The sequence below is a fragment of the Phascolarctos cinereus genome, unplaced genomic scaffold (assembly GCF_003287225.1).
Source record: "Phascolarctos cinereus isolate Bilbo 61053 unplaced genomic scaffold, phaCin_HiC Scaffold_4;HRSCAF=312, whole genome shotgun sequence".
NCBI lineage: Eukaryota > Metazoa > Chordata > Mammalia > Diprotodontia > Phascolarctidae > Phascolarctos > Phascolarctos cinereus.
Genome location: NW_027555847.1, coordinates 671,441,830 through 671,465,955, shown reverse-complemented (window position 1 = coordinate 671,465,955; position 24,126 = coordinate 671,441,830). Strand labels below are relative to the sequence as shown.

At 44.2% G+C, this 24,126-nt stretch overlaps 1 protein-coding gene across 1 annotated transcript in view; it reads left to right on the top strand.

Annotated features, from left to right (window-relative positions):
* Positions 1–1,184: 1,184 nt before the first annotated feature.
* Positions 1,185–24,126, top strand: part of CPAMD8 (C3 and PZP like alpha-2-macroglobulin domain containing 8) — a 156,282-nt gene continuing 133,340 nt past the window's right edge. The window contains 7 exon segments of the mRNA XM_020969351.1: positions 1,185–1,306; positions 4,593–4,744; positions 10,397–10,419; positions 19,152–19,317; positions 20,074–20,126; positions 22,263–22,280; positions 22,989–23,043. Coding sequence (XP_020825010.1) covers positions 1,215–1,306; positions 4,593–4,744; positions 10,397–10,419; positions 19,152–19,317; positions 20,074–20,126; positions 22,263–22,280; positions 22,989–23,043 — 559 coding nt within the window. The 5' untranslated portion in view covers positions 1,185–1,214.

Genomic DNA, 24,126 nt, shown 5'->3' with positions numbered 1-24,126 from the left:
CTTCTGACTCTGCCACTCTGTGTTCTAAGATCATAAAATCATATGTTAGAGGTGAAGTTCAACCCTTTCATTTGACTAGAAAATCAAGGCCTAAGAAATTTAGTAACTTGCCCAAGATTACAGTGACAGAAACAGAATATAGATCTTCTTACTCCTAGCCTGGTGTTCCTTCACTGCTTACAACCTGCTTCCTCTCCTAACCCCTTCAAGTGCTAACATTCTTTGAGGAGCTTTCCAGATTTAAAATCGTTTGTATTCGGTTCCTTCCAGTTCTGACATTCTCTGTTCTAAGGGCTCTTCAAATGGTCTAGGTTCTTCAGCTTGGACATTTTAGGTGTTAAGGTCCTTTTTCACTTTGAAATCGTGGATTCTATATTCTAAGATCTCTCCCAGCTCTGACATTCTGTTCCACGGACCCTTCCAACACCGAAGAATACTTGGCTAGGGGTCTAAGATATTGGCCTTGGTTTGGGGTTGGTGCCTGGCAATGGATAGGAGAGCAGGGATAGTGGCTGGGGAAAATCTCTGGGGTTAGGTGGAAAAGTCAGTGGTAGGACAGGCACCCAGCTGGGTAAGTGTCAGAATCCGAAGGCGGTAACTTCTCAGCTGGAACTCAGAGAGGTTGGGGTTGTGGGGGAAGGGAGGAGGAGAACTAGTGACTGGAATGGAAGGGGGTGGGGGCAAGGCAGCAAGTTTTCTGCCCTCCCCAGTCCTGCCAGGACGTTCTCCGCTCCCCCCTGCGTAGGCAGAGGGCGAGGGCGAGTCTAGGAGACAAAGACCTCCCTCCTTCTCTCCATCCGTCCCTCCCTCACTCCCTCCCCAGGACCTCCAGAGCCAGTGGGGCCGAGGAGGAAGCGGCGCAGGGAGCGGGCACCGGGTGGAGAGGGAACGGGAGGCGGGGTCCGGCGGCAGCTTCAGGCACCGGGGGCGTCACCCGGGTAGGGCGCAGGGCACAGGGCGCACGGACTAGAGCCTGGGGAGCAGCCGAACAAAGACTCCTAGGTGGCTGAGGCGGTGGACGCTCGGACTCCGGCTCTCCACGCCGGGACCCGCGGGCTCTAGTTTCTAGAGCTGTGCAGCCGCCGGCCCTGGGGCGGGGGGCGGGGAAGCCGCTCAAGGAGGAGCCGGGGGCCCCGGGAGCCGGCCCTGGGGCCGGGGGCGGGAGGGGAGCACGTTGCCTCTCTCAGCTGGAGGCGCCTCGGCGGAGCCGGAAAATGCGCCCGAAGGAGTCGGGGGCTTGCAGCACCTGGTGCTTCCTACTGCTGTTGCAGCTGAGCTGCCGGAGCGCAGCGCAGCTGCGGAGACAGTGAGTACCGCGGCGGGCGCGGGGTGGAGAGGGAGGGTGCCCGCCGAGCTCCCACCTCGGACCCGCCGCATCTTCCCCGGAGGCAGCTTCCTCAGGCTCCTTCCTCCTTACTCGTCCCTTAGCTTCCCCCTTCTGGATGCATTTACCCCTCTCTTGGCCCCAGGACTCATGCGTATACAGTCTCCTCCATCTGTTCCCACCCCGCCACACACTTTCCCTGGAACCCCTCTCCACCTGGTTCCTCAAACCGATTTTTCCCGGGTTAGCTGAGCAGTTTGCTCCGGACAGGGAATGTGCATTATCTGTCGTTTTGCATATGGACATATTAGAACAGGCAGTTTGGAGTGCTGGAAAAAGCACAGGACTTAGAGTCAGAAAGTCTAGGTTCGAGTCCCTGCTCCCACACTTACTACTAAGCTCGTGTTTGGCCTTGGGCAAGCTAATTTAACCTCTACGAGCCTCTGTCTGGAAAGTGAGGGGCTTGGACCAGATGACTAGATGGATCCTTCCAGCGCTAAATGCTTTGCTCCTCCGTCCAGTTTGGATTGAGCGTCCAAAGGTCCCCCACCAGCTCAGACATTCCATGTCTATGTCCAGCCTTTCCTTTGGGTGGGGAATTTAAAGGTGTCCCTGAAGGGTGAAGAAAACGTGCATTTCAGCCAAAGTTATCGCTTGGCCACCTCGTGGTGCCCAGTCCCTTTCAGAAATAATTTTTCTGTGGGATTTTTCTTCAAGCGCCCTGTGTGCTCCTGCGTTGCTTTATGAATCGTTAACCCAGTGAGTGGATGCTTTAACTAGCTGCCATGGAGGACTCTCAGTTACTCCCATTAGTAGGAAATAGTTCACATCCTGCCAAGTTATGCTAAGACCTGACAGGGCTGTTAGTCACAGGGACTTGAACGGGAGCTGTCAAGTCACTGGTCAAACTGTCCAAGCTAAACATTGAAGTTCAAACATAGCATTGTTAGCCAGCTTAATTTGAGCAGTTCGTATTTACTAATTTCCAGAAAGCAGGGAAACAATGCAAGGACAGATAGTCATACCCTGGTACCATGGGGGACAGTTGGAAAGTAAAAATCATCGTTTTGAAGTTAGGCTTGAGGAGAAGCAGTGGGAGCAGCGAAAGGATGCAGGACTGGGGGCTGGGGAGGGGGATCCCATCACGTGATGCAGGGTCCATTCCTAGCCCTGCCACTCACGAGCTCCCAGAGAATTTATCTTCTTTGGGCTTCAAACTCCCCATCTATTTTTTTTCTCTTTTTTTGGGGAGGGGGTTAGGCAATGGGGTTAAGTGACTTGCCCAAGGTCACACAGCCAGCAAGTGTTATGTGTCTGAGGCCGGATTTGAACTCAGGTCCTCCTGCTGTGCTGCCTAGCTGCCCCCTTCAAATTCCCCATCTATAAAATGGAGCTAATAATACCAGATCTGCCTCTAAAACAGGGGACCTCTTCAGAGTTCATCTAAGACAAATCCTTCATTTTACAGAGGAAGAAACAGACTCAGAAAGAGGCAGGAACTTTTCCAAGGTCACTGTAAAGAATTAGTAGTAGAGCTGGGGCAGCTTTTAACTTCTAAGTCAGTAAATTCTTCCTGAGACCGCTGTGATGTCCTTTTTCAACCCTAAAGTCTACATTCTCTTCCCCCATGAATTTGCACACTGGGAAGTGGTAAAACTTCTGCTCAAATAGATTTCAGACCTGGCATGCCTCAGCTGAGGATGTCAGAGCACTCACATTCACAAACTTGGAAATGTCTTAGTAGCTGCTGAAGACAGACTCAAGTACCAGAGAACTAATATTGCCTGTTGAGCAGGACAGCATCACCATAGCAATGGAATTCACTAAATGATGACTTGGGGCTTGCAGAATAGCCTGACCTTCATCCCACAGCAACAATTCATCAATGCTTAAAGGACCCAACTGTTGGAACAACAAAGAACCAGGAAGCTAAGAGAGCCTTTGTGTTTCTTATACTTTAAGTCTTAGCTGACATTAAGGCGCCTTTTAAGAACGGGCTGATAAGTGAACATTCTCATCATAAATGCTAGTAAGTTTGTTATAGGCATTGTCATGTTTTTCTGGCCAGCATCCCAATAGCTATAGTTTTTGTAACTGAAGAAAAATCTAGTTTAATAGCATTGAGATCTCAAGGCTGGGAAGCATGTGTGGATTTGTACCATGCACGTTTAAGTAATAAGGTAGGATGGAAGTCAGACGTTTAAAATGCTAACAGAGCAGGCAGTATAGGAGGCTGTCCCATTAGAAACTTCAGGAAGACAGTGGTGGTGTGGTGGTACTACTAGGCCAAGTCTCAGCTGGGACTCTAGGTGTGTGAACACCTGTGTGTGAACTCTGACACATTATTATTGATGATGGGCAAGTCATAGAACACCTATTCACTTACCTCAGTACCTGCCCCTGTAAAATGGGGATGATCGTGATGATAATACTTCATGGGGTTGTTTAGAGAAAAATATTTTGTAAAGTCTAAACTGCTGTAGAAACACAAGCTCTAAGAATATTATTTATGTGAAAACTACCTTTCTCCAGAATTGGTGAATGGTCTATTGAAGTCAGTTGAATTCAATTAAATAAGTATTTATTGAGTGCCTACTCTGTACAAGGTACTAGCTTCAGCTGTTCATCTCTCTTCTGTTTCCATGTTAATGAATTAGTATGCATGATCCCTTTTCAATAAAAGAATAAAGTAATACGTACTGCCAGTTTCAGATCTTGTGGTATTGTTGGTAATGTCTTAAAATCATTTTAGTCCAAGACATAACTTGGAAAGGGTATTTTTATTAGGAGTTAAGAGACCTAGGTTATAATCCTGGCAATGTTACTAATTAGCTCTATGACCTTAGGCAAGTTCCTTCCCCTCTCTGGGCCTTGATTTTCTCCTCTATACAATTAGGAGCTCCTGGGCTACATAATCTCTGAGACTCTAGCTCTGACAGTACATGTATTCTGTATCCTGAGGTCCCTTCAAGCTCAACTCCAACATTCAAAGAAAGGTCTCTTACAACTGTGCTGTTCTGTGTTGCGAGATCCCTCCCCGGTGGAAAATAGTTCTGTGATTGTAAACTGATTTAGTTCTTTGGCATGATCCATGGTGTCTCAGCTTTCTCACATGCCACACCTGGGACCATGGTGATGGGTGCCCAAGGAATGACTGAATAGTCAGTGAGAATGGCTGTCGTTCCCTCTCGTTCTCGTCAGTTAAGCACAGACGGCAGCCCTTTTTAATTGCCAGCCTTTCTCACTGGCTCCCAATTCTCCTTCTCAGGGGCTACTTGATTGCTGCTCCTTCGGTGTTCCGTGCAGGGGTAGAGGAGGTTATTAGTGTGACCATCTTTAACTCGGTGAAGGAAACAACTGTTCAGATCCAGCTCGTGGTCAAAGGAGAGACCGTAGCTCGGGGCCATGGCACCATTCTTGGTAAGTGAGCCTTCCTTCAAGGTCTTAAAGTGCTATTAGAAATTGGGATGTTTGCTTTCTCAAGACAAATCACTGGTCTTCTAGGATTCTGTTGATTTGGGCCTCATTATAGTTATTTATTAATGGGCACATGCTTCCTAACAAGATCTTAATGTCTCTACATTTCCCATCAAACACCCACAGCACTGATAGTTATTCTAGTCTTGGCTTCCACTGACTAGCCGAGCGATCTTGGACAGACGAGATGCCAGGTAGTGGCAAAGGCAGTGCTTAGATTTGAACCTGAGTTTTCTCAATTCCAATTCCAGTGTTTTTTGTGTTAATGATTCACCATGCACAATGCACTCACTCTGCCAGGGGCTAAGGGAGAAATTTGACAGATACTGTGTACTCAAGGAGCTTATAGTCTAGTTGGGGAAAATATAAGTGCAGGAAAAGTTTAATTACAATTCAGGAGATAAATCTCTCCAGGGGATGTGACAAGACGTGACATGTATAGTGAGTAAATGCTCTGGGTTTCGAGGAGAAAGATGGAGAAAACCATGGCTTAAATGAGTCTGCCGCAGCTTTTTGAAGAAAGATACATTTACTGTAGAGATCCTCTCTGCCCCTGACTCTAGTATACTTTGGCCTTTGGTAGGTGGTGGGATAAATTGATAAGAACAGAGATCTTCTAGGGAAGATTCAGTGTCTTTAAGTTACGCTGAGTCCATCTTGGTGGCAGATGCCCTAGTTATCAAGAACTAACATTTCTTTTTTTCACGAAGGTCAGTGAGACCTCTTCTTTATCACCAACTACTGTCTTTCTTACCTTCCTCAGTCTGGTTTGCTTTTTGTCTTTTAATATATTTTACTTATTTTGTTAAACATTTCCCAGTTACATGTAAAAAATTTAACATTCACTTATAAAAATTTTGAGTTCAAATTCTCTCCCCCCGCCTCTTCCCACTCCTTGAGAAGGGAAGCAATTTGATATTGAGTCTACATCTGGTTTGCTCTTTATCTTTCTTCCTACCCTACTATCCCTCTGTTCTTCTTTCTCTGCTTCTTTCCTTTTCTATCTCCTATTTCAGCATTTCCCCCAGTAGTCTCAAAATTGAATCCTTGATGGAATTACATTTCTCTCAGTGGAGAAAATACTTTGGGTCATTTCACTGCCCCATTGCCTTTAGCAGCATGCTGTGGTCGAAAGAGCCTGACTTGGAATCAGCAGACCTTGGGTTTGAATCTAAGTCATGATAGCCATCAGCTGGATGACTATGGGCAGTCACTGAACTCCCAGAGCTTCACTTTCATTATCTGTAAAATGGGGAGGCTATGGGGAAGAAAGTACTCTATAAACTTTTAAAGGTACCATTTCTTTCCAGGGGTCTTTTCTGTTGTTAGTGCTTTTTCCCTTTTGAAATCATTTTGGAAAAAAAATCATCTTGCATATAATTTGCTGCTACTTATTTGTGTATATGTTGTAATGCCACAGTAGAGTGTAAATTCCTTGAAGGCAAGCACTGTTTCATTTTTGTCTAGCATAGCACTTGACACGTGGTCGGCCTTTAATCTGTCGAGCTGAATTAGAGTACTGTAGACATGAGTTGTTATGATCACCATGGGATTTGAGCTGACATTTACATAGCACTTCAGAGTTTTCCACCTTCTCCCTGAAAACTGTCCCTGATCTTCCCTTGCTCAGGTAGGGAGTGATAAACTCTCTCCCCAAATTTCTCATGCCTATGTATTTTAATTCTCATGTGCTCTTAATCACATGCTAAGAGGTTAAAGGACTTGTCCATGGATTTCCAGCCCATCATTCTATCCACAACATTAGTCAGTCGATCAGCTAGCATTTATGAAGCACTCACTATGTGCCAGGCAGTATACTAAGGGCTGGGGATACGGAAAAAGCAAAACCAAACCAAACCAAAACTCAGACCAGTCCCTGACCTCAAGAAGCTTCCATTCTAATGAGAGAGACAATATATAATTAACTAGATACAGAATATAAAGAGTAGGTGGAAAGTAATCTGAGAGAAGAAGGCCCTATCAGCCAGGGTACTTGGGGAAAGATCTTCTGTAGTTGGTGGGATATAAGCTGAGTTTTAAAGGACGCCAGGGAAATTAAAAGCTAGAAGTGAGGGGGCAAAGCATTCCAGGCATGGGGGTGAAGCCAGTGCAAAAGCCTGGAGATGAGAGCGAGGGCTGTATTTAAGGAGCAATGAGTAGGCTGGTGTAGATAGATTTTAGAGTGTATGGAGGGGAGTGAGGTATGAGAAGACTGGAAAGGGAGGAGAGGGACAGGCCGTGAAGAACTTTAAATAACAGAGTCGTTTGTATTTTATCCTGTAGGTAAGAGGGAGCCATGAGAACTCATGGAGGGGAAATGAAGGGAAGCCACATGGGCAAGACCTATCTCTGACTTGGTGGTGGTGGTGGTGGTCTAAAATCATCTTGATAGTTGAGTAGAGGATGCGTTGGAGGGGCAAGAGCCTTCAGGCAGGGAGATCAGCCAGAAGGCTGCTGTTTAGTTTAGTTAGGAGCTGCTGAGGGCAGTTATGTGAATGGACAGAGGGGACATACATGAGAGCAGGTGAGACAGGATTTGACAATGAATTGGATATGTGAATGTGAGAGCGAGAAGTCGAAATGAGTTGAGATTGTGAGCTGGGAAGACTGGAAGGATGGCTGTGCCCTCAACTGTGATAGGAAAGTTTAGAGGAGAGGAAGGTTGGAGGGAGGCATGTGTGGAGATAATGAATTCTGAGTTTGAGATGTCTATGAGATGGTCAGTTGGAGATGTCCAAAGTGCATTTGGTGATGGTGTCTAGCTCAGGAGACAGACTCGGGCTGGGTGGATAGATCTGGGAATGATGTGCATAGAGGCGAGAATGGAGCCCTTGGGAACTGATGAGATCACCAGTGAGGCAGTGTGGAGCAAGAAGAGAAGAGGGCCCAGTACAGAACCTTGAGGGGAGTGTGCTTGACATGATGATCTACCAGCAGAGGAGACTGAGAAGGAGGCAGTGGGAAAGTAGGAGAACAACTAGGAAAGAACAGTTTTTAGAACCTAGAAGGAAGAGAGTCTGCAGGACGTGGCGATCAACACCAACGAAGTCAAATGCTTTGGGGATATCAGAACAAGGAGGACTGACAAAGGCTGTCAGACTTGGCAGGTAAGAGATCAGGGCGAGTGGGAGTGGGCAGCTTCACTTGGATGTTGAAATGAGCTACTAGACTGCAGGAGACTTACGAAAGAGTGAGAGAGGAGAGGCAGCTGAGGCAGGGAGGCTAGTTGGCCTTTGTCATGAAGGGAGGCAGCTAGGGTGGTAGCTAGTGGGGCTGATAGGATGGAGTGAAGGATGGGGAAGGTGTGGGTCTGTTTGTAGGTAGCAGGAAAAGAGCATGAGAGAGAGACAGGGAATGAGACAGAGAAACAAAGACAGAGACAGAAGTAGAGATTAGAGAGACAGAGAGAGGTAGAGAGACAGGGAATGAAACAGAGAAACAAAGACAGAGAGAGACGAGACAGAGAGAGACAGAGAAATAGATAGAGAGAAAGATATATAAGATTGAGAGTAGGGATGTTAGGGGGGGAAAATCCCTGTAGTTCTTTCCTCTCATTTTACGTATGAGGAAGCTAAGGCCTAGAGAGGTTAAGTGACTTGTCTAAGATGACCTAGGTAGTAAGTGGCAGAGACAAAATGTGGACCCAGGTTTTCTGACCCCAGACCCAGCCCTCTTTCCTGGGTAGATTGCTGGGATGTATCTTTGAGTTCAGAAAGGATAGTACAATTTGGGTTTGTCGTGAAGCCTTTATTCCTACAAAAAACCACATGTTCTCTTCTTCTAGTTTATCATATTCTGAGACTTAGTGTTTAACTCTAGCTATGAAAAAGAAATGGTGAATAGCTTTTGTTCACACTTGACGGGAATTACAAGCATGCCCTGCATAGAATTTCCCCAATCAGTTTTATTTTGCAGTGACACAGTGTGTTATGTTGAAGACCCACTGTAAGGTATCAAAACCCTGCTAACCTTGTAACAGCAGCTAGTCACTGTCTTATTGGTAACTTGGCTAGGAGCCTTTAATACTCAGGCCATGCTTTCACTGATTTAATAAGCATGTATCAAGCATTTATTAAACATTTTTGAAATGTTTAGAGCAGTGTGCTGGGTACTGGGAAGAAGTCCCTGTCCTCATAGAAATCACAGTCTGGTAGGAGTTAAGACTCAAACACAGATCACTGAACTATATAATAATCAAATGATAAAATGTTTTCTGGGACCAGAATTGGGTCAGCAAACCAGCATTGTTACATACATTTATATGTATACATACATATAATATGTGACACATATTATAACATATACATATATATATATATATATATATATATATATATATATATATCCACACACACACGTACACATATACTTATATATGTTTATATACTTTTTTCTTTTTTTTTTTGCTTTTTGGTGAGGCAATCGGGGTTAAGTGACTTGCCCAGGGTCACACAGCTAGTAAGTGTTAAATGTCTGAGACTGAATTTGATCTCAGTTCTTCCTGACTCCAGGGCCGGTGCTCTATCCACTGTACCACCTAGCTACCCCTTGTTTATATACTTTTAAAAAAATCTTATTTAGGGGAGCATGAGGAGAAGGTTATGGGTAATATTTGGATCTAATTGAAGCTTTTTTTTTTAAAGTCTGAATTTGGGCTGTGTAGGAATGTGTATCCCAAATTATAACACTGCTTTTCTGGAACTCAGTGTTCCAGTATTTTACCTAACATTGGGCTTTCATGGAACCAAAGGTTGGCATTGAGTAGGGTCTGCCTATAAGGGAGAACTTCACAAAGCCCCGAGAATTGTAGCTTCTTGAGGAATGGAAGGACAGCTAATTTTAGAAGTACAAGGTTTCCCTTCTGTCCGTGCTAATGGAGGAATCCTTTTTTTTTTTTAACTTCTCCCTCCATGTACTAATTTAAAAATCAGAGCCGAGCTCTTATAGGATCTGACCTGACTGAAAACCAAAATTTATCTGGGTGTTTATACATTCACTTACCTACCTTCTTTTTGGCAACTGGCTCTCTCTTCTGTTTATCTTAGGTCTTTGGATAAAAAGGAGTTGGTAGGTACACATGTGGGTGTGGTGTTTACACATCTGCCTGACAGATGCTAAACAGAAGTCTAAACTGGCAGGCTTCAACAACAAACACAAGCTGGATGAACGTCTCCTGATGATTCACATCCCTAGGAGAACGGTGGTCCCCGACAGCCAAGCATTGTCCTCCCTCTTCAAACCCTGAGCTCAGCAGCAGCTTCCTCCCCTTCAAGCACTCTGCGGCAGCAGTGGCATGCCTTGGGAGAGGGCCACAAATGAATTAAGCTTGCCAGCCAGCCAAGTTTTTCCTGAATAGCTCAGCTAAGTCCACCTCACCCCAGGCCTACAGTTTTCCCCAGAGCCGAGGAAATGACTTCTGAACCATCCTCCTCGCCCTGGTCAGTCCCTTAGAGGACCTAGGATCCAAGCGTTCTGTTCCAGAGAAAGTTCCCCTTTATTGTAACTTTTCCTCTTTGAAAGGAAAACAGCTTCCTTGTTTTAGTTATATAAAGAAATGATCGATTTAACCTCTTTTCATTTTATTTTCATTTTTAGATAAAGGGACAGTCAAGTTCAAGGTAAGCTGTGCATATTTTTATGATACATTGCTGTCTCCATTTTCTGTCTTTTCAAGCCCATCATTCATAGGCTACCAAAGTCATCTTCCTAAGGCTCAGTTCTAACCATGCTAATCGTGCTCTCAAAGGCCATCCATGGCTCCGTGGTGCCTGTGGAATGAAGTACAAACTCCTTGGCCTGACCTTTATAGCCAGCCCAACACAGTCTGGTTTTAGTCAACCTTTCCAACCTTATCTCCTACTACTCCCTTTCCAGCCCTCTACATTCCAGCCAGATTGAACTCCAGCTTTCCTTAAATCTCTCTCTCCCTCTTCTGCCTCCATGCATATGTACAGGCCATCTTCACTGCTCAAAATGTACTTCCCGCCCCCAGACTCCACATACATTTCTGCCTTTTGAAGTCCTCTTCTTTCAGCTTACCACCTCCTCCATGAAGTTACCCTTGATCCTCTTAGCCAGGCTGGATATCGTGCCTTCTTTCCCCAATCTCTCTTATCTGTGTGACCTCCCCTGTGTACTTCATTATGTTCTAACTTATTGCCCCTTATATGTCCTCTCTCACTGCCCCTCCACTGATTTTTAAGCTCCACGAGGGCAGAGATTGTGTGTGTGTGTGTGTGTGTGTGTGTGTGTGTGTGTGTGTAATGACTTTTCCATTTTTGTATGTCCTGGGCTGAACACAAGATCCCACACCTTAATAAATTATGAATTGAATTAAATTGAAATGAGAGAAAATACGAAACTGAGTTGGATGGGAGAACTTGTGTCTATAAAGAAACTACTTCAAGCAGGCAGGGAACATGCCTTTATTTAGAATAATAAAATCAGCATTGGGCAGGACCTCACAGGTCATCTGGTCCAACACCTCCCCAAAGTGTGATTGCCCTCCACAGCATCCGGGATAAGACATGTTCTGATGACGTTAGTCTGGGAACATGGGAGCTCAGTCTGGACTTTCATGGTTTGGCAGGGATTGAGGAAGGGGAGAGGACTGGGCAGTTCAGGTGTGGTCTGGAGTTTACCACTTCTTGTTAAGGATTTGTTCCTCTTGCCCAGTCTCAGACCCAGGCCCATCCTGACATTTTTCTTTTACCTACATGGGGTAGCGATTAGACTTAGTCTAGGTTTGGTGCAGTGGATAGAGTGCCAGGTCTGAAATCAGGAAGACTCATCATCCCGAGTTCAAATTGGCCTCAGGCATTTATTAGCTCTGTGACTCTGGGTAAGTCATTTAACCTGTTTGCCTCAGTTTCCTCATCTGTAAAATGAGATAGAGAAGGCAATGGCAAACCAGTCCAGTACCTTTGGCATGAAAACCCCAAATGGGGTCATGGAGAGTCAAACATAACTGAAAAATGACTGAACAAAAAAATGGATTCAGTGACGAAAGCCAAGTGCCCTTTCTACTTGGAGACATTTCTTTATAGCATCTATTAGAAAAAAATCTCATCTTTGAAAATTCAATCAAGCAGTCAATCAATAAGTATTTCTTGAGTCTTGCCTGCTGTGTGCCAGGGGCCAGGAGAACAAAGACGAAAGCCAAAACAGTCCCTGCCCTTAAGAAGCTTAAAATCTGGTTGGGAAGACAATAATGTAGCTATGTAAATAATGTACCAAATATGCAGCTATAGATATGTAACAGAGAAAGAACAATTTGGGGAGGGGAATCAGAACTATTGAGTGGTCACAAATGAGCTGTCAACTCAGGAATCTCAGAAATTGTGTAGTTCAATTCATACCTAAAGCATAAATTCCGTCCACACTGTCACAGCAAGAGAAGTGGAACACGACGCCTCTGAAGTCATGAGTACCAAAGGGTAGCTCCTATTGGTAAGAAATGTGTCTTCTATTTAGTTAAAATCTGCCTCCTTCTAATCCCCCATCTACCCATGCACACATTGGTTGTAGTTCTACCTTTTGGAACCAAGTGGAAGAAACAAAAATAATTGGTATATATATTATGCTTTAAGGTTTGTAAAGTGTTTTATACAGAGGACCTCATTTCATTGCACAGGACACATTAAATCCTTCCTTCCTAGTGACATCCTTTCATGTCCTTCAAGTTTTCCTTTTTTTTTTTTTAGTATTTTTTGAATTTTAATATTTTATTTTTTTCCAATTCTATGTAAAAACAATATTTAACCTTTTTTAAAATTTTACATTTTGAGCTCCAGATTCTCTCCCACCCTTCTTTCCCTCCCCCATCATTGAGAAGGCAAGCAGTTTGATAAAGGAAGTCTTCTTTCTGAGTCTCAATTTTCTTATCTATAAAATGAAGTAGGTTGAAGGGGTCTTTCAACCTCTAAGATCCCTTCCAGCTATAAATCTACATTCATATATTTGCATTTCTGCAATGCTTTAAAGTTTATAAAATGTTTTCATCATCATAATCTTGTGAAATAGGTACTGCAGTCATTTTACAGATGAGGAAACGGAGGTTCAGGGAGCTTTACTGATTTGCCCAGGTCACATCTGAGACTAACGCTAAACATTGTAACCCAAGAGCTACTGTAATGTGTACACATACTATTTAGCGATAGAGTGCATTTCTGCCTCTATCACAGAGGATACAGAAGAAGGCAGCCAAAATGGTGAAGTCATTCAGTCAGTCAGTTAGCATTTATGAAGCGCTTGGTATGTGCCAGGCGTGGTGCTAAGTGCTAGGGATAAAAGAAATGCAAAAAAGCCCTAACAGTCCCTACTCTGGAGGAGCTTACAGCATTCAGTTCAAGGACCTGAGAAGACAAGGCACAAGGAGGATATGGCCATTGTCTTCAAATGGAAAAGAGATTAAACTTGTCCTGCTCAGCCACAGAAGGCAGAAGTGGGAACAACGGGGAGCAATTACAACGAGGCGAATTTAGGCCAGATGTCAGGAAACCCTTCCCAACAGAGCTACCCCCAGATGGAATGGGCTGCCTCGTGAGGTGGTGGGTCTGCAAGCAGAGGCTGCACAGCTATTTGTCACGTATGTGTAGTGGGCTTACTTTGAGGTATACAGTGTTTCAACTCTCAAATTCCGTGATCCTGTGAAAATCAGAGTTAAGAGGGCCCTTCTGTGTCTGAGCTGCTGTGTCAGGAGCCCGAGTGTGAGGCTAAAAGCAAGCTCCCTACCTGAATTCACTCCAGAGAGTCAGCAAAATGAGGACAAGTATAAGCTTGAAAGAGATCTGGGAATTCATCTGATGGCAGCCTCCTCATTTGACAAGTGAGAAAATTGAGGCCCAGAGCAGGAAGTGGGTGACTTGCCTGGAGTCATGATCAGAGTCAGTTGCAGAGTTGGGGTTTGAACCCAGGACCTCTGACTAGGACTTCAGCTTTTATGCCCTCGTACCACGCCGTTTTGTAAACTAGAGTACTTGGGTAAGTGTCTTTATTATTGTGGAGGGTGCTGGGCCAGGTGAGTCTGAGGCACCTTAGTTGAGTTAGAGAACAGCGTCTGCTGTTTCACACTGACTGTTCCTCACACCCCAAATTTGTGCCTGAGTCTCTTAGCCACAAAGTTGTCATTTTTTCTTTTGATTTCTCAGATGTTTCATGTAGAGTGTATATTTAAAGAAACATACGTGCAGGAAAGATTCATATGAATCCCTTTGGCTTTTCATTCTTTGTGATGAGTCTGCTTGTCATGTTCGTTGCATTCTCTGTTTGATTTGGGGGATGTGGGGAAAGGTCCAGGATGTCTTCAGTTATTCTCTAAAGTCTTCATTGCCTTCTCCCATACAGTTTTTCCCCCTCAGGGATTTAGAGCTTTGAGGAGAATGCACTCCATTCTTATGTTTTCTATATAATGCCTTTTCTCTGCTATTAAGCTTAGCTGACTTTTCCCAGGAAACATATTAGATTTCATTCTGGGCAGGGCTTGTTTTGGGGCCCTTATTCCCAACAGGAGGTAGAGGGTGGGTCTCCATCTCATAGCTATTAAACTGTGACGTGCATCCGGAATCCTGGCAGATCATCCCTCACGTGAGCCTAATGGAGCTGTGGGGACTGGCTGGCACAGTGAATTAGTCACTGTCCTCCTCTGACCTGAACCACCTTGATTTAGGAACTGCCATCACCCGCTTTTCACAGGGCAGTCAATTGGGCTGTTTCCTTCTCCTGCCATCATCCATCCAAATCATTCTTAAGTGCTTGCTGTGTGTGAGACCCTGTGCTGAGTGCTGGAGAAGATATGAAGATAAGAGATGTAGTCTTTGCACTAATAGAACTGAGAGTCTGCAGTGTATGTTACTTTTACATAGGGCTTTATGGTTACGAAAGGCTTTCGTGGACGTTATCTCATGAGCATCACAGCAATTACTATTCCCATTTTGTAGGTGATTGTATGGAAGCCAAGAGAGATTTGCCTGTAGTCACCTAGTGAGTTGGTAGCCAAGTGGCACCTGGAACCCTGGGCTTGATATCGGACCCGAGCTTTTCTGTCCTCCCCCGTTGCTTCTCTCCTCAGAATGCCCCGAGCCCTGGTTTTCTTGCCAGAGACCTGATCATTTCAGGAGAACTGGTCTATCTCGCAGCTTCTCACCATTTTCCTTTGGGTTTGGATGGTGCTGAAGATGTTGATTTGTCTTGTTCCCTCTCCAAGGTCCTCGGTCAGCACCACATGCTTTCCGGCTCCTCCCGGAAACTAGGATTTTGCCACTGAATTGAGTGGTTTTCCTGGTGTGTGATTATAGTGCACATGTGGGAGGGGGGGCAAGTAGGACTAGGATTTTCTCCACGTATCCTTCTGCTGGAGAGTTTTCCCAAGTTGAATGAATGAACTATGAAGCTGTTGGATAAAGTGAAAAGAACATTGTGTTTGGTTTGAATCCTGCCTTTGTCACTTAATGCTATGTGGCTCTGGGCAAGTCACTTAAGATCTCTATACCTTAATTCCCTCATCTGTAAAATGAGAGCATTGGATTAAATGACCTCTGAGGTACCTTCTGCCCCTCACTCCTATATTTCTATGACAATAGGTTTATCACTCAGTAATTACTTATTGGTATTGATGCCTGGTGCGTGTAGGGCTCATTGCTGGGTGCTGTTGGAGGTAGAAAGATGAATAAGAATTTACATGACTCCTACCCTCATGGAGTTTATAGTTATTTAGGAGAGATGAGACATGGACACAGATAACTATGATTCAAAGCAGAATATGATAAGAGGCATAATGTAAGTGTTGGAAAAACTCACAAGAGCATGTTTACTTCTGGGTTGCTGGAGCCAGGTTGGAGGAAAGTGGGCTGCAAATTGAGGAAAATAGTGAGAGGAAGCATGTCATAGTGGCTAGAGAGCCAGCTGTCTATCAGGAACCTGAGTTTAAGTCTCAAGTATAGTGCAGACTGGCTTCTTGACCCTGAGAGAGGCAGTCACCTAACTTCTGACTCCTCCAGCAACTCTTAGTCTGTGAGTTGCAGAGAGTGCAGATGGCCATTGGTAAAGGGAGTTTCTTGGGTTGGAAGTTCCCTATACAAATGAAATTACAGATCCAGTCACTATCCCTATCCTGTTTTCTTGGTTAAATATTTCCTTGAGTCAGGTAAGATCATTTCTGTATTCATCCTGCCTCCCACTTCACCCTAGGGTAGACTCAGCTGGGTATTCTGTCAGCCATCCTCATAGGAGGAAGGCTGGCACAATGGAAAGTTACCTGCCATAGAGTCAGAGGCTCTGGATTCAAACTCCCTTTTTGGTGGTGATGAGCAAGTCACTAATGTTGATCTGGGCCCTGGTTTCCTAATGTAGAAAATGAGGAGATTGGTGAGGATGACCTCTGAGATTAGTGCCTTCCAGCTCTATACCAGTGATCCAAAGCTCCTAGGTTTCTCATAACCTTGGGCTCTGTCTTCTGGGTTCTCATATACAGGTGGGTGTGGCAGACTTCCAAGGGGTATAGATTGCAATTTTACAGACCTTGACGAAGCTAAGAAGCAGATCAATGGTTAGGTCAGGATGACAGCAGCTAGGCCATAGGGAAATATTTAGGCATAAATTAGGTGAGCACCTGTCAAAACTTGTCAAATTAGAATGTCATAGCAGGTGGAAGCTTGGACTATGGGGGGAGGGGAGAGGGGGGGAAAGGGCCACATGGCCTTGAGGTTGCAGGTTCCCTACACCTTGACTAGGTGATCTCTAAGATCCCTTCTGACTCTGAGTGTATGAATATTTTTAGTATCTGTCTAACATGCCTTTTCTATTGTCATATATCTGCTGTATATAGAGATGAAGGAATGATTGGGAAAATGTAGAAGGGATTCATCCTTCAGATAAGGATTGGACAACGTGTGGTAGGATAGAGGCCACTGAATTTGAAATCGTAGGTTCCAAGTTTAGATCTCAGCTTTTTACTATGTGTAGGTTTGTGGGAAATTCCTTTTCCTTTTCTGGGCCTCAGTTTGCTCATCTGTAAGATGAAGTGGGTGAGCCAGGTGTTCTCTAAGGTTCCTTTCACCTCCAAATCTTGTGATCCTATGACCTCAAGTATAGGGTTCTGGTCCCTTCTGAGACAGAAGCAGTTTACAAGCCCAGAAAGAGCAGTCCTAGGGGAGAAAAAGTATATGGTCCAAGTTGTGATCTAAAAAGGTAAACCCAGACACCATGTCAAGGACAGGTCAGAGTTCATCAGGAGAAACAATCCAGAGGGCTAGGCAGGAGCCATGAAATAAGTCAGGACACTTTTCCAAAGCAGTAAGTGGAGCAGCTAGAAGTCGGCATGGAGTAGTTCAGGCAGCACCAAAGAGGTAACACCTTAAGCATTTGTACCAGCATCTTGTCTTATGCAAAGTTTAGGGATGAGATTGCATGCTTGTATGGAGTCAACATCTGGCCATGCTCCCTTCCTTCAGCTGGGGGCTAGGCATACAAGAACAACCAGTTCTGATTCTGTGATCAAGCAGTAGAACTTGATTGCTAAAGCACCGCTCTTGTATGGTCTTGGAGGGGAAACACTGGACAGGCACAGGGAGGCCAAGTTCAAGTCTCAGTCCTGCTCCTCTAATTAGCCATGTGAATTCAAGCAAATTCTTTGGCTTCTCTTCTGTAAAATGAGGGGTGTTAGATGAAGTGACCCATAAGCACTCTCTTCTACTTTGAACAATCTCTGACTCTATAATGGCCAAAGAGTAGAACTCTTGATGCAAGAGGCTGTTCCACTTTCTCCATCCACAGATAAATGCCTGGTAGTTCTATACAGAACGGTTCTGGACAGAGTGCTGGGGCTGGAGTTAGGAAGACCTGAGTTAAAATCCAGCCTCAGACCCTGGGCAAGTCACTTAACCCTGTTTGCCTCAGTTTCCTCATCTGTCAAATGAGCTGGAGAAGGAAATGGCAAAGCACTCCAGCATCTTTGCCAAGAAGACCCCAACTGGGGTCACAAAGAGTCAGACATGACTGAAATGACTGAACAACAGGAAGTCTGTTTTAAAATGATTGTTGCAGAAGTAGCCTAGTTTTGCATTATATTGTAGTGGAGAATAAATTCCTCAAAGAAGTAACTTTCTTGGTGTTTGGGAATTCTCCTTCCTGGGTAGCTGGACATGCCCGCTAGAGCGAGCAGAAGGAATCCTGAGAAATTAGTTTTGGGGCTTGGGCTTCCTGTATGTAGAAAGTCTGAGCACTGGGACCATCCCTGTAATTGCAAATAATCATAGATGATTACTGAAAACACTTTCATTTTAAAATAAGAGAAAACAGCTTAGCTTTATAAGGAAATACTCCAGGCAGGTGGGAGACAGCAGGGAGCCATCCTGTCAGGGCAAGAGCAGAGCCTTAGATTGGCAGGGTGGGGAGGTCTAGTGTTCAGCATCAAATGCTGTCTTCCTTCTGAAAATTGAGCCGCAAATTCAGTCAGCATTGCCTGCACACTTAGTATGGACTGGGCCCTGTGCTCAGAACTTGCCTTTGCGTGGGGGCTAGAGCAGTGCTGGTGTGTTCAACTCTTCTCAATGCTGTACATACTCAAAATTAAATACAGGTTAGACAGAAACTGTTTGATCTTGTTCCAACAAATTAATGTGGAGCATGCTGCTGTTCACTATTTTCTTCAGGGACTGGTGATCATTCCTGAAACATCATCCTAAGGCAGCACAGTGCTCAGTCAACAATACAGGACTGGGAGGCAGGAGATGGGGGTGCTAATGGGTCAGCTTTAATGTTAAGAGTCCGTGTGACCTTGAGCAAGTCACCCTCTTCCTGAGGAGGCAGGGTGTCCATTTCCTCATCTAAGTCAGTTAAGTTGTTTTTTTAGTCATGTTCAACTCTTCATGACCCCATTTGGGGTTTTCTTGGCAAAGATACTGCAGTGGTTTGCCATTTCCTTCTCCAGCTCATTTGACAGATGAGGAAACTGAGGCAAAGAGAACCCTCTTGGGTTGTGGCTTGCCCAGGGTCACACAACTAGTGCCTGAGGCAAGATTTGAACTCAGGAAGATGAGTCCTATTGACTCCAGGCCTGGCGCTCTATTCACTGAGCCATCTAGCTGACCTGGGTCTAGGATTTGACTAAATGATGTCTATTTCAGCTCCTGTATTCTGTGTTCAATCCTAAATTCCTTTCAACTCTAACATTCCATGACTTAAGAATCATATCAGTTTCTTGCCCCTTCACTGTTCTACGTAATACTAACAATACCCTTACTCCACGGGGCTAGTGCAAAATCCTCTTAACCAAAAGCTTCTGTTGAGAGTTTTAGAAAAGTAGGAGACCAGCACCTTGGCCTCTTCTCTCCATTATGTTCTCTCCCCCCAGGTGCCTTCAGGTCTTCGTGGCCAAGCGCACTTGAAGGTTTGGGGTAATCGCCAGCTGACGGAAGACGGCTACATCTTTCACAACTACACCACGGTGACAATCGACAGCAAAGGATCATCTGTGTTTATCCAGACAGACAAGCCTTTGTACAAACCAAAGCAGAGAGGTAGAGTAACTCTAGCTGGTCACTGTTACCATGTGGAAGAGGGATCAATCTCAAGCCATGTGCTTGGAATTTTCAGGTGTAACATATGTTCATTGGACCTACCCACTTTCTCTGGCCCAGTTACTTGAGTTTCCATGTCTTCATAGCATCAAAGTATGAAGAGTGAGTTCCCTGTCATGAGAGGTGTTCAAGCAGAATTTAGTGAATAGTTGTTGGCATTGTTGATGAGGATATTCCTGCTCAGGCACAGAGTGGTCTAGAAACCTTCTGAGATCCCCTGTTCCTCAAACAGAACTTTCCACTTCTAAACTCCAAGAGTTTTCACTAGCTGTCCCGCATGCTTGGGACTGGATCCCTCCTCATCTCTGCCTCCTAGATTCTCTGGCTTCCTTCAAGTCTTAGCTAACCTACTACCTTCAACAAGAAGCCCATCTCAGTCCTCCTTAATCTTAGTGCCTTCCTTCTGAAATGACCCTCAATTAATCTGGCATAAATCTTGTTTGTACATAGATATTTACATTTGGTCTCCCACATTATTCTGTGAGTTCCTTTAGGGCAGGGACCGGTTTTTTTGCCTTTCTTTGTATCCCCAGCTCATGACAGGTGCTTAAGTAATATTTATTGATTGACTGAGATCCCTTTAAGCTAAGATTCTGTGATTATGTCGTGTTCCAGAAGTACAAATGTTTAGGTTCACTACCACGTCTACCATGTTACATGTCAGAAAATAACCAATACTTTTCCTCTTTGTTTTAGTGCTCATAAATTTATTCATGGTTTCTCCAGAACTGAGGCCAGTCAATGAGAAGGTAAGGAGACTAAGTTCTTACTTAATTTTCATTGAAGAGAGTATATCCAATAACAGAAACTTTGATACATCCAGTTGGTTAAGCCATAGGTTATATGAAGCTCCTAGCAGCCTTTGTCTAAAGAACGTCAGCTCCTTGAGGACAGAGACTGTTTCATTTTTGTCTTTGTATACTCAGGTCTTAGCACAGTGCCTAACTCATAGTTGCAGTCATTTTTCAGTCATGTCTGACTCTTCATGACCCCATTTGGGGTTTTTTTGGCAAAGATATTAGAATGGTTTGCCATTTCCTTCTCCAGCTCATTTTACAGTTGAGGAAACTGAGGCAAAGAGGGTTAAGTGACTTGCCCAGAATCATACAACTAGTAAGTGTCTGAAGCTGTATTTATACTCAGGAAGATTCATCTTCCTGACTCCAGGCCTGGTGCTCTGTTTACTGCTACAACTAGCTGTGCCATGGTGGAGAGTTAGGGGCTAGGACAGAGAGAAAGCAAGCATTGATCAAATGCCTATTATGTGCCAGTGTTATCTTGTGTGCTGAGGATACAAAGATGAGAAAACAAGACCATCTTTACCCTTGAAAGAGCTTACTTTCTAATAGGGAGGACTGCTTATAAAGAGGTGTTGGAAAGCAGGGAATTGGAGTGGTGGTGGTTGGTCTGATGAGATGGAAGAAGAGCAGGTGATTCTGTGGTTGAGAACCTGAATGACTGGGGGATGATGGCCCCCTCAAGAACAGGGGAGTTTGCATGGGGGGCAGTTCAGAAGGCATTCAAGTGGCTGTGTGGGCCTGCCTGAGTATGCCACTGTTATCTCTCTTCAGCCCCAACTTCCTTATTTGTAAAGTGGGAGGAATAGTGACACTACCAGCTTCCCAGGGCCATTGTGAGAAAAGTGCATCCTAAACACTGAAGTTATGTAGAAGTTATTTTGATTATTATAATTACTGGGGAAGAAGAGACTTAAACACAATAGCATTGGATTATGTGCGATGGACAATCAGAGAATCAGACTGTACTCTTATATAAGGTCCTAGTTGTTTGTTAGAAAATGAGTTAGAGAGAAGAGGTGTCCATGTGGACTGGTGGCATCAGAAGTCATGGGACTTTGACTGGAGAATTCAGCATGTCCATGACTGTCATGCCTAATTCAATTCAACAAATGTTTATGAAGCTTCTAGTGTGTGGAGGACCCTACTAGGCGCTAGTGGAAATGCATCAACAAATAAGACCTTGCCAGAGCAGATAGGTGGTGCAGTGGATAGAGCACCAGTCCTGAAGTCAGAAGGACCTGAGTTAAAATCTGGCCTCAGACCAAACACTTGACACTTACTGGCTGTGTGACCCTGCACAAGTCACTTAACCCCAATTGCCTAAAATAATAATAATAATAATAATAATAATAATTTTTAAAAAATAAGACCTTGCTGTCAAGCTGCTAATAATTTGGCAGACCTGATAAGATGGATATGTGTATGTATGTGTATACACACACATATATACATATACATACATACACACATATACCTACCCACTCATCTATAGATAGAGCAGCTATACACACACATACACACACACACAATATATATATATATATATATATATATATATACACACATACACACACACAAGTGTATATATGCATATATACATTATATATGTGTGTATGTGTATGTACATGTATATATACACACACATGCACACATATCTATATCCATAGCCAGTTTTAAACGAGGTCAGTTCATGAGGGAGGCATATAGTACTATTGGACCAAAGAATGAAGACATTACTCCAAGCTGCGGTATCAGAAAGACTTCATACATGAGGGGGACTTTGGATGGATCTTGAAGCATGGGTAGGATTTCTAAAAGGCAGCAATAGAGACAGAAGGACATTCTGGCCTAGGGAAAGGCATAAGCAAAGGCCCAGATACTGGAAAGCATGGAACATGTGTGGGGCATAGGAACCTAGATAAATAACTATGATACAAGTTGGCATAAACATGCTGAGTATCTTAGAGTAGTACAAAGTGTTATTTGAGGTCAGAGAAAGAACACATGTTTTCAAGCGATGTTAATTAATATGAAGAGTTAGTACCTAGCCTGGGACTTGACTTTCCTTATTTGTTTTTGTTTTAGCTGGAAGCCTACCTAGTGGTGAGTATCTTCCTGGAAACACTGGGTGCTGTTCTGGCCTCCCCTTGTACAAGGCTCTGTTTGTTCTCTCCTTCCTTGCCTGTTCTTATGCTCTGCTGGTGTTCCTGCTTCCCCTTCCTGGTGGTTTTTGGAAATTCCCTGTTCTAGGGGGGCTTTGATAGCAAGAACCAGTCACCCTCTGAGGTTCTGCACTCCATTCTTCAGGCTTGCTGTCATTGGGGTGGGGGTAGGGGTGGAGGTGGGCAGCAGAGCCTCTTGAAAAGATCCGAGGATCAGGATTAGGAGATCTGGCTTCTGGTTCTAACTTGGCCATACCCACAGCCTGGCTAAACTTGGACAAATCGCTCTCTCACTCTGGGTCCCAGTGTCCCCATGTGACAGATGATTAGATCAGATGATCTTTGAGGTCCCTGTTCCCACCCCCCAGTTGAGGATTCTCTGTTCTGGGGTCCCTGCCGGTGCTGACGTTCCATGCACAAACCTTGGAAAGCCTGCATAGCTCATTTCTAGAAGAACATGCAACATCTTGCCACCCTTTTAAAACTTGACTTCAGAGATTTTTACCTTGATTGTTACTAGGGAGTTATGAGCAAAAAGGGACCAAAGAATTGGAGTTGTTTTGGATCTGCTGGCTGAGTTCTCTCACCATTGGTTGGAATGCTAGGGGAATGATGACTGTCCACGTCTGTGTTTCCTTAAAATTTGCAGGACCCTCGGGGATCTCGGATGATCGAATGGAACAGCCTGAAGCCCTTATGTTGTGGTAATGCCTTTGCCTCTTCTGACTTTTTTTCCTTCAGTTTGTTGCTTTTTCATCCAACCCTTTTGGGCACCCAAATCCCATTCATTTTTAAAGTGAAAAAAGCTAAAGTTCTTTGTAAATCATAAAACCATATAGAAATGTGAGCCGTTATTAGAACTATTGTTGATGTTTACGTTTCCTTTATTAGCTCCCTTCCTTCCTTTTAGCCATTTTTGACTCAGACCTGGACTCCCTGATACTCTTCCTTTTTACTTATTCTTTTGAAGAGTTCATCCTTCCCATGAAATCAGATACCAACTCTCTGTGTGACCTTGAACAAGTCACTTATCTTTCTGAGTCTGATTTCTTGATCTTTCAAACAAGAGAATTGGACAGTCAGTGAGAGCTTTCCAGCTCTAGAATTCTGTGTTTAACTCGTTTTTCTTTTTCTTTTTCTTTTTTTTAATATAAATTTGTTTATTTTTAGTTTTCAGCATTCACTTCCACAAGTTTTTGAGTTCCAAGTTTTCACCCCCTCTCCCCCCTCCCCCCACCCTAAGATGTCATGTATTCTGAATATCCCTTTCCCTAGTCTGTCCTCTCTTCTATCTCTCTCCCCTTCTCTTATCCCTTTCCCCTTCCATTTTCCTGTAGGGCAGGACAGACTTCTGTACCCCATTTCCTATGTTTCTTATTTCCCAGTAGCATGTGAAAGCATTTTTAAAAAAACATATGTTTTTAAAACTTTAGGTTTCAAACTTTCTGTCTTCCTCCCTCCCCACCCACCCTCATTGAAAAGGCAAGCACCTCAATATAGTTTGTACATGTGCAGTTATGCAAAACCCTTCCATAGTAGACATGTTGTGAACTAACTCTTTTCCTTAATCCTATGCCCTCCCATTTATTCTATTCTTTCTTTGACCCTGTCCCTCCTCAGAAGTATTTACTTCTGATTACCCCCTTTCCCAATCTGCCCTCCTCTCTATCATCCCCCTGTTCTCTTGTCCCCTTCTCCCCCTATTTTCCTGTAGGGTAAGACAGATTTCCATACCCAATTGAATGTGTATGTTATTCCCTCCTTAAGCCAAATCCTATGAGAATAAG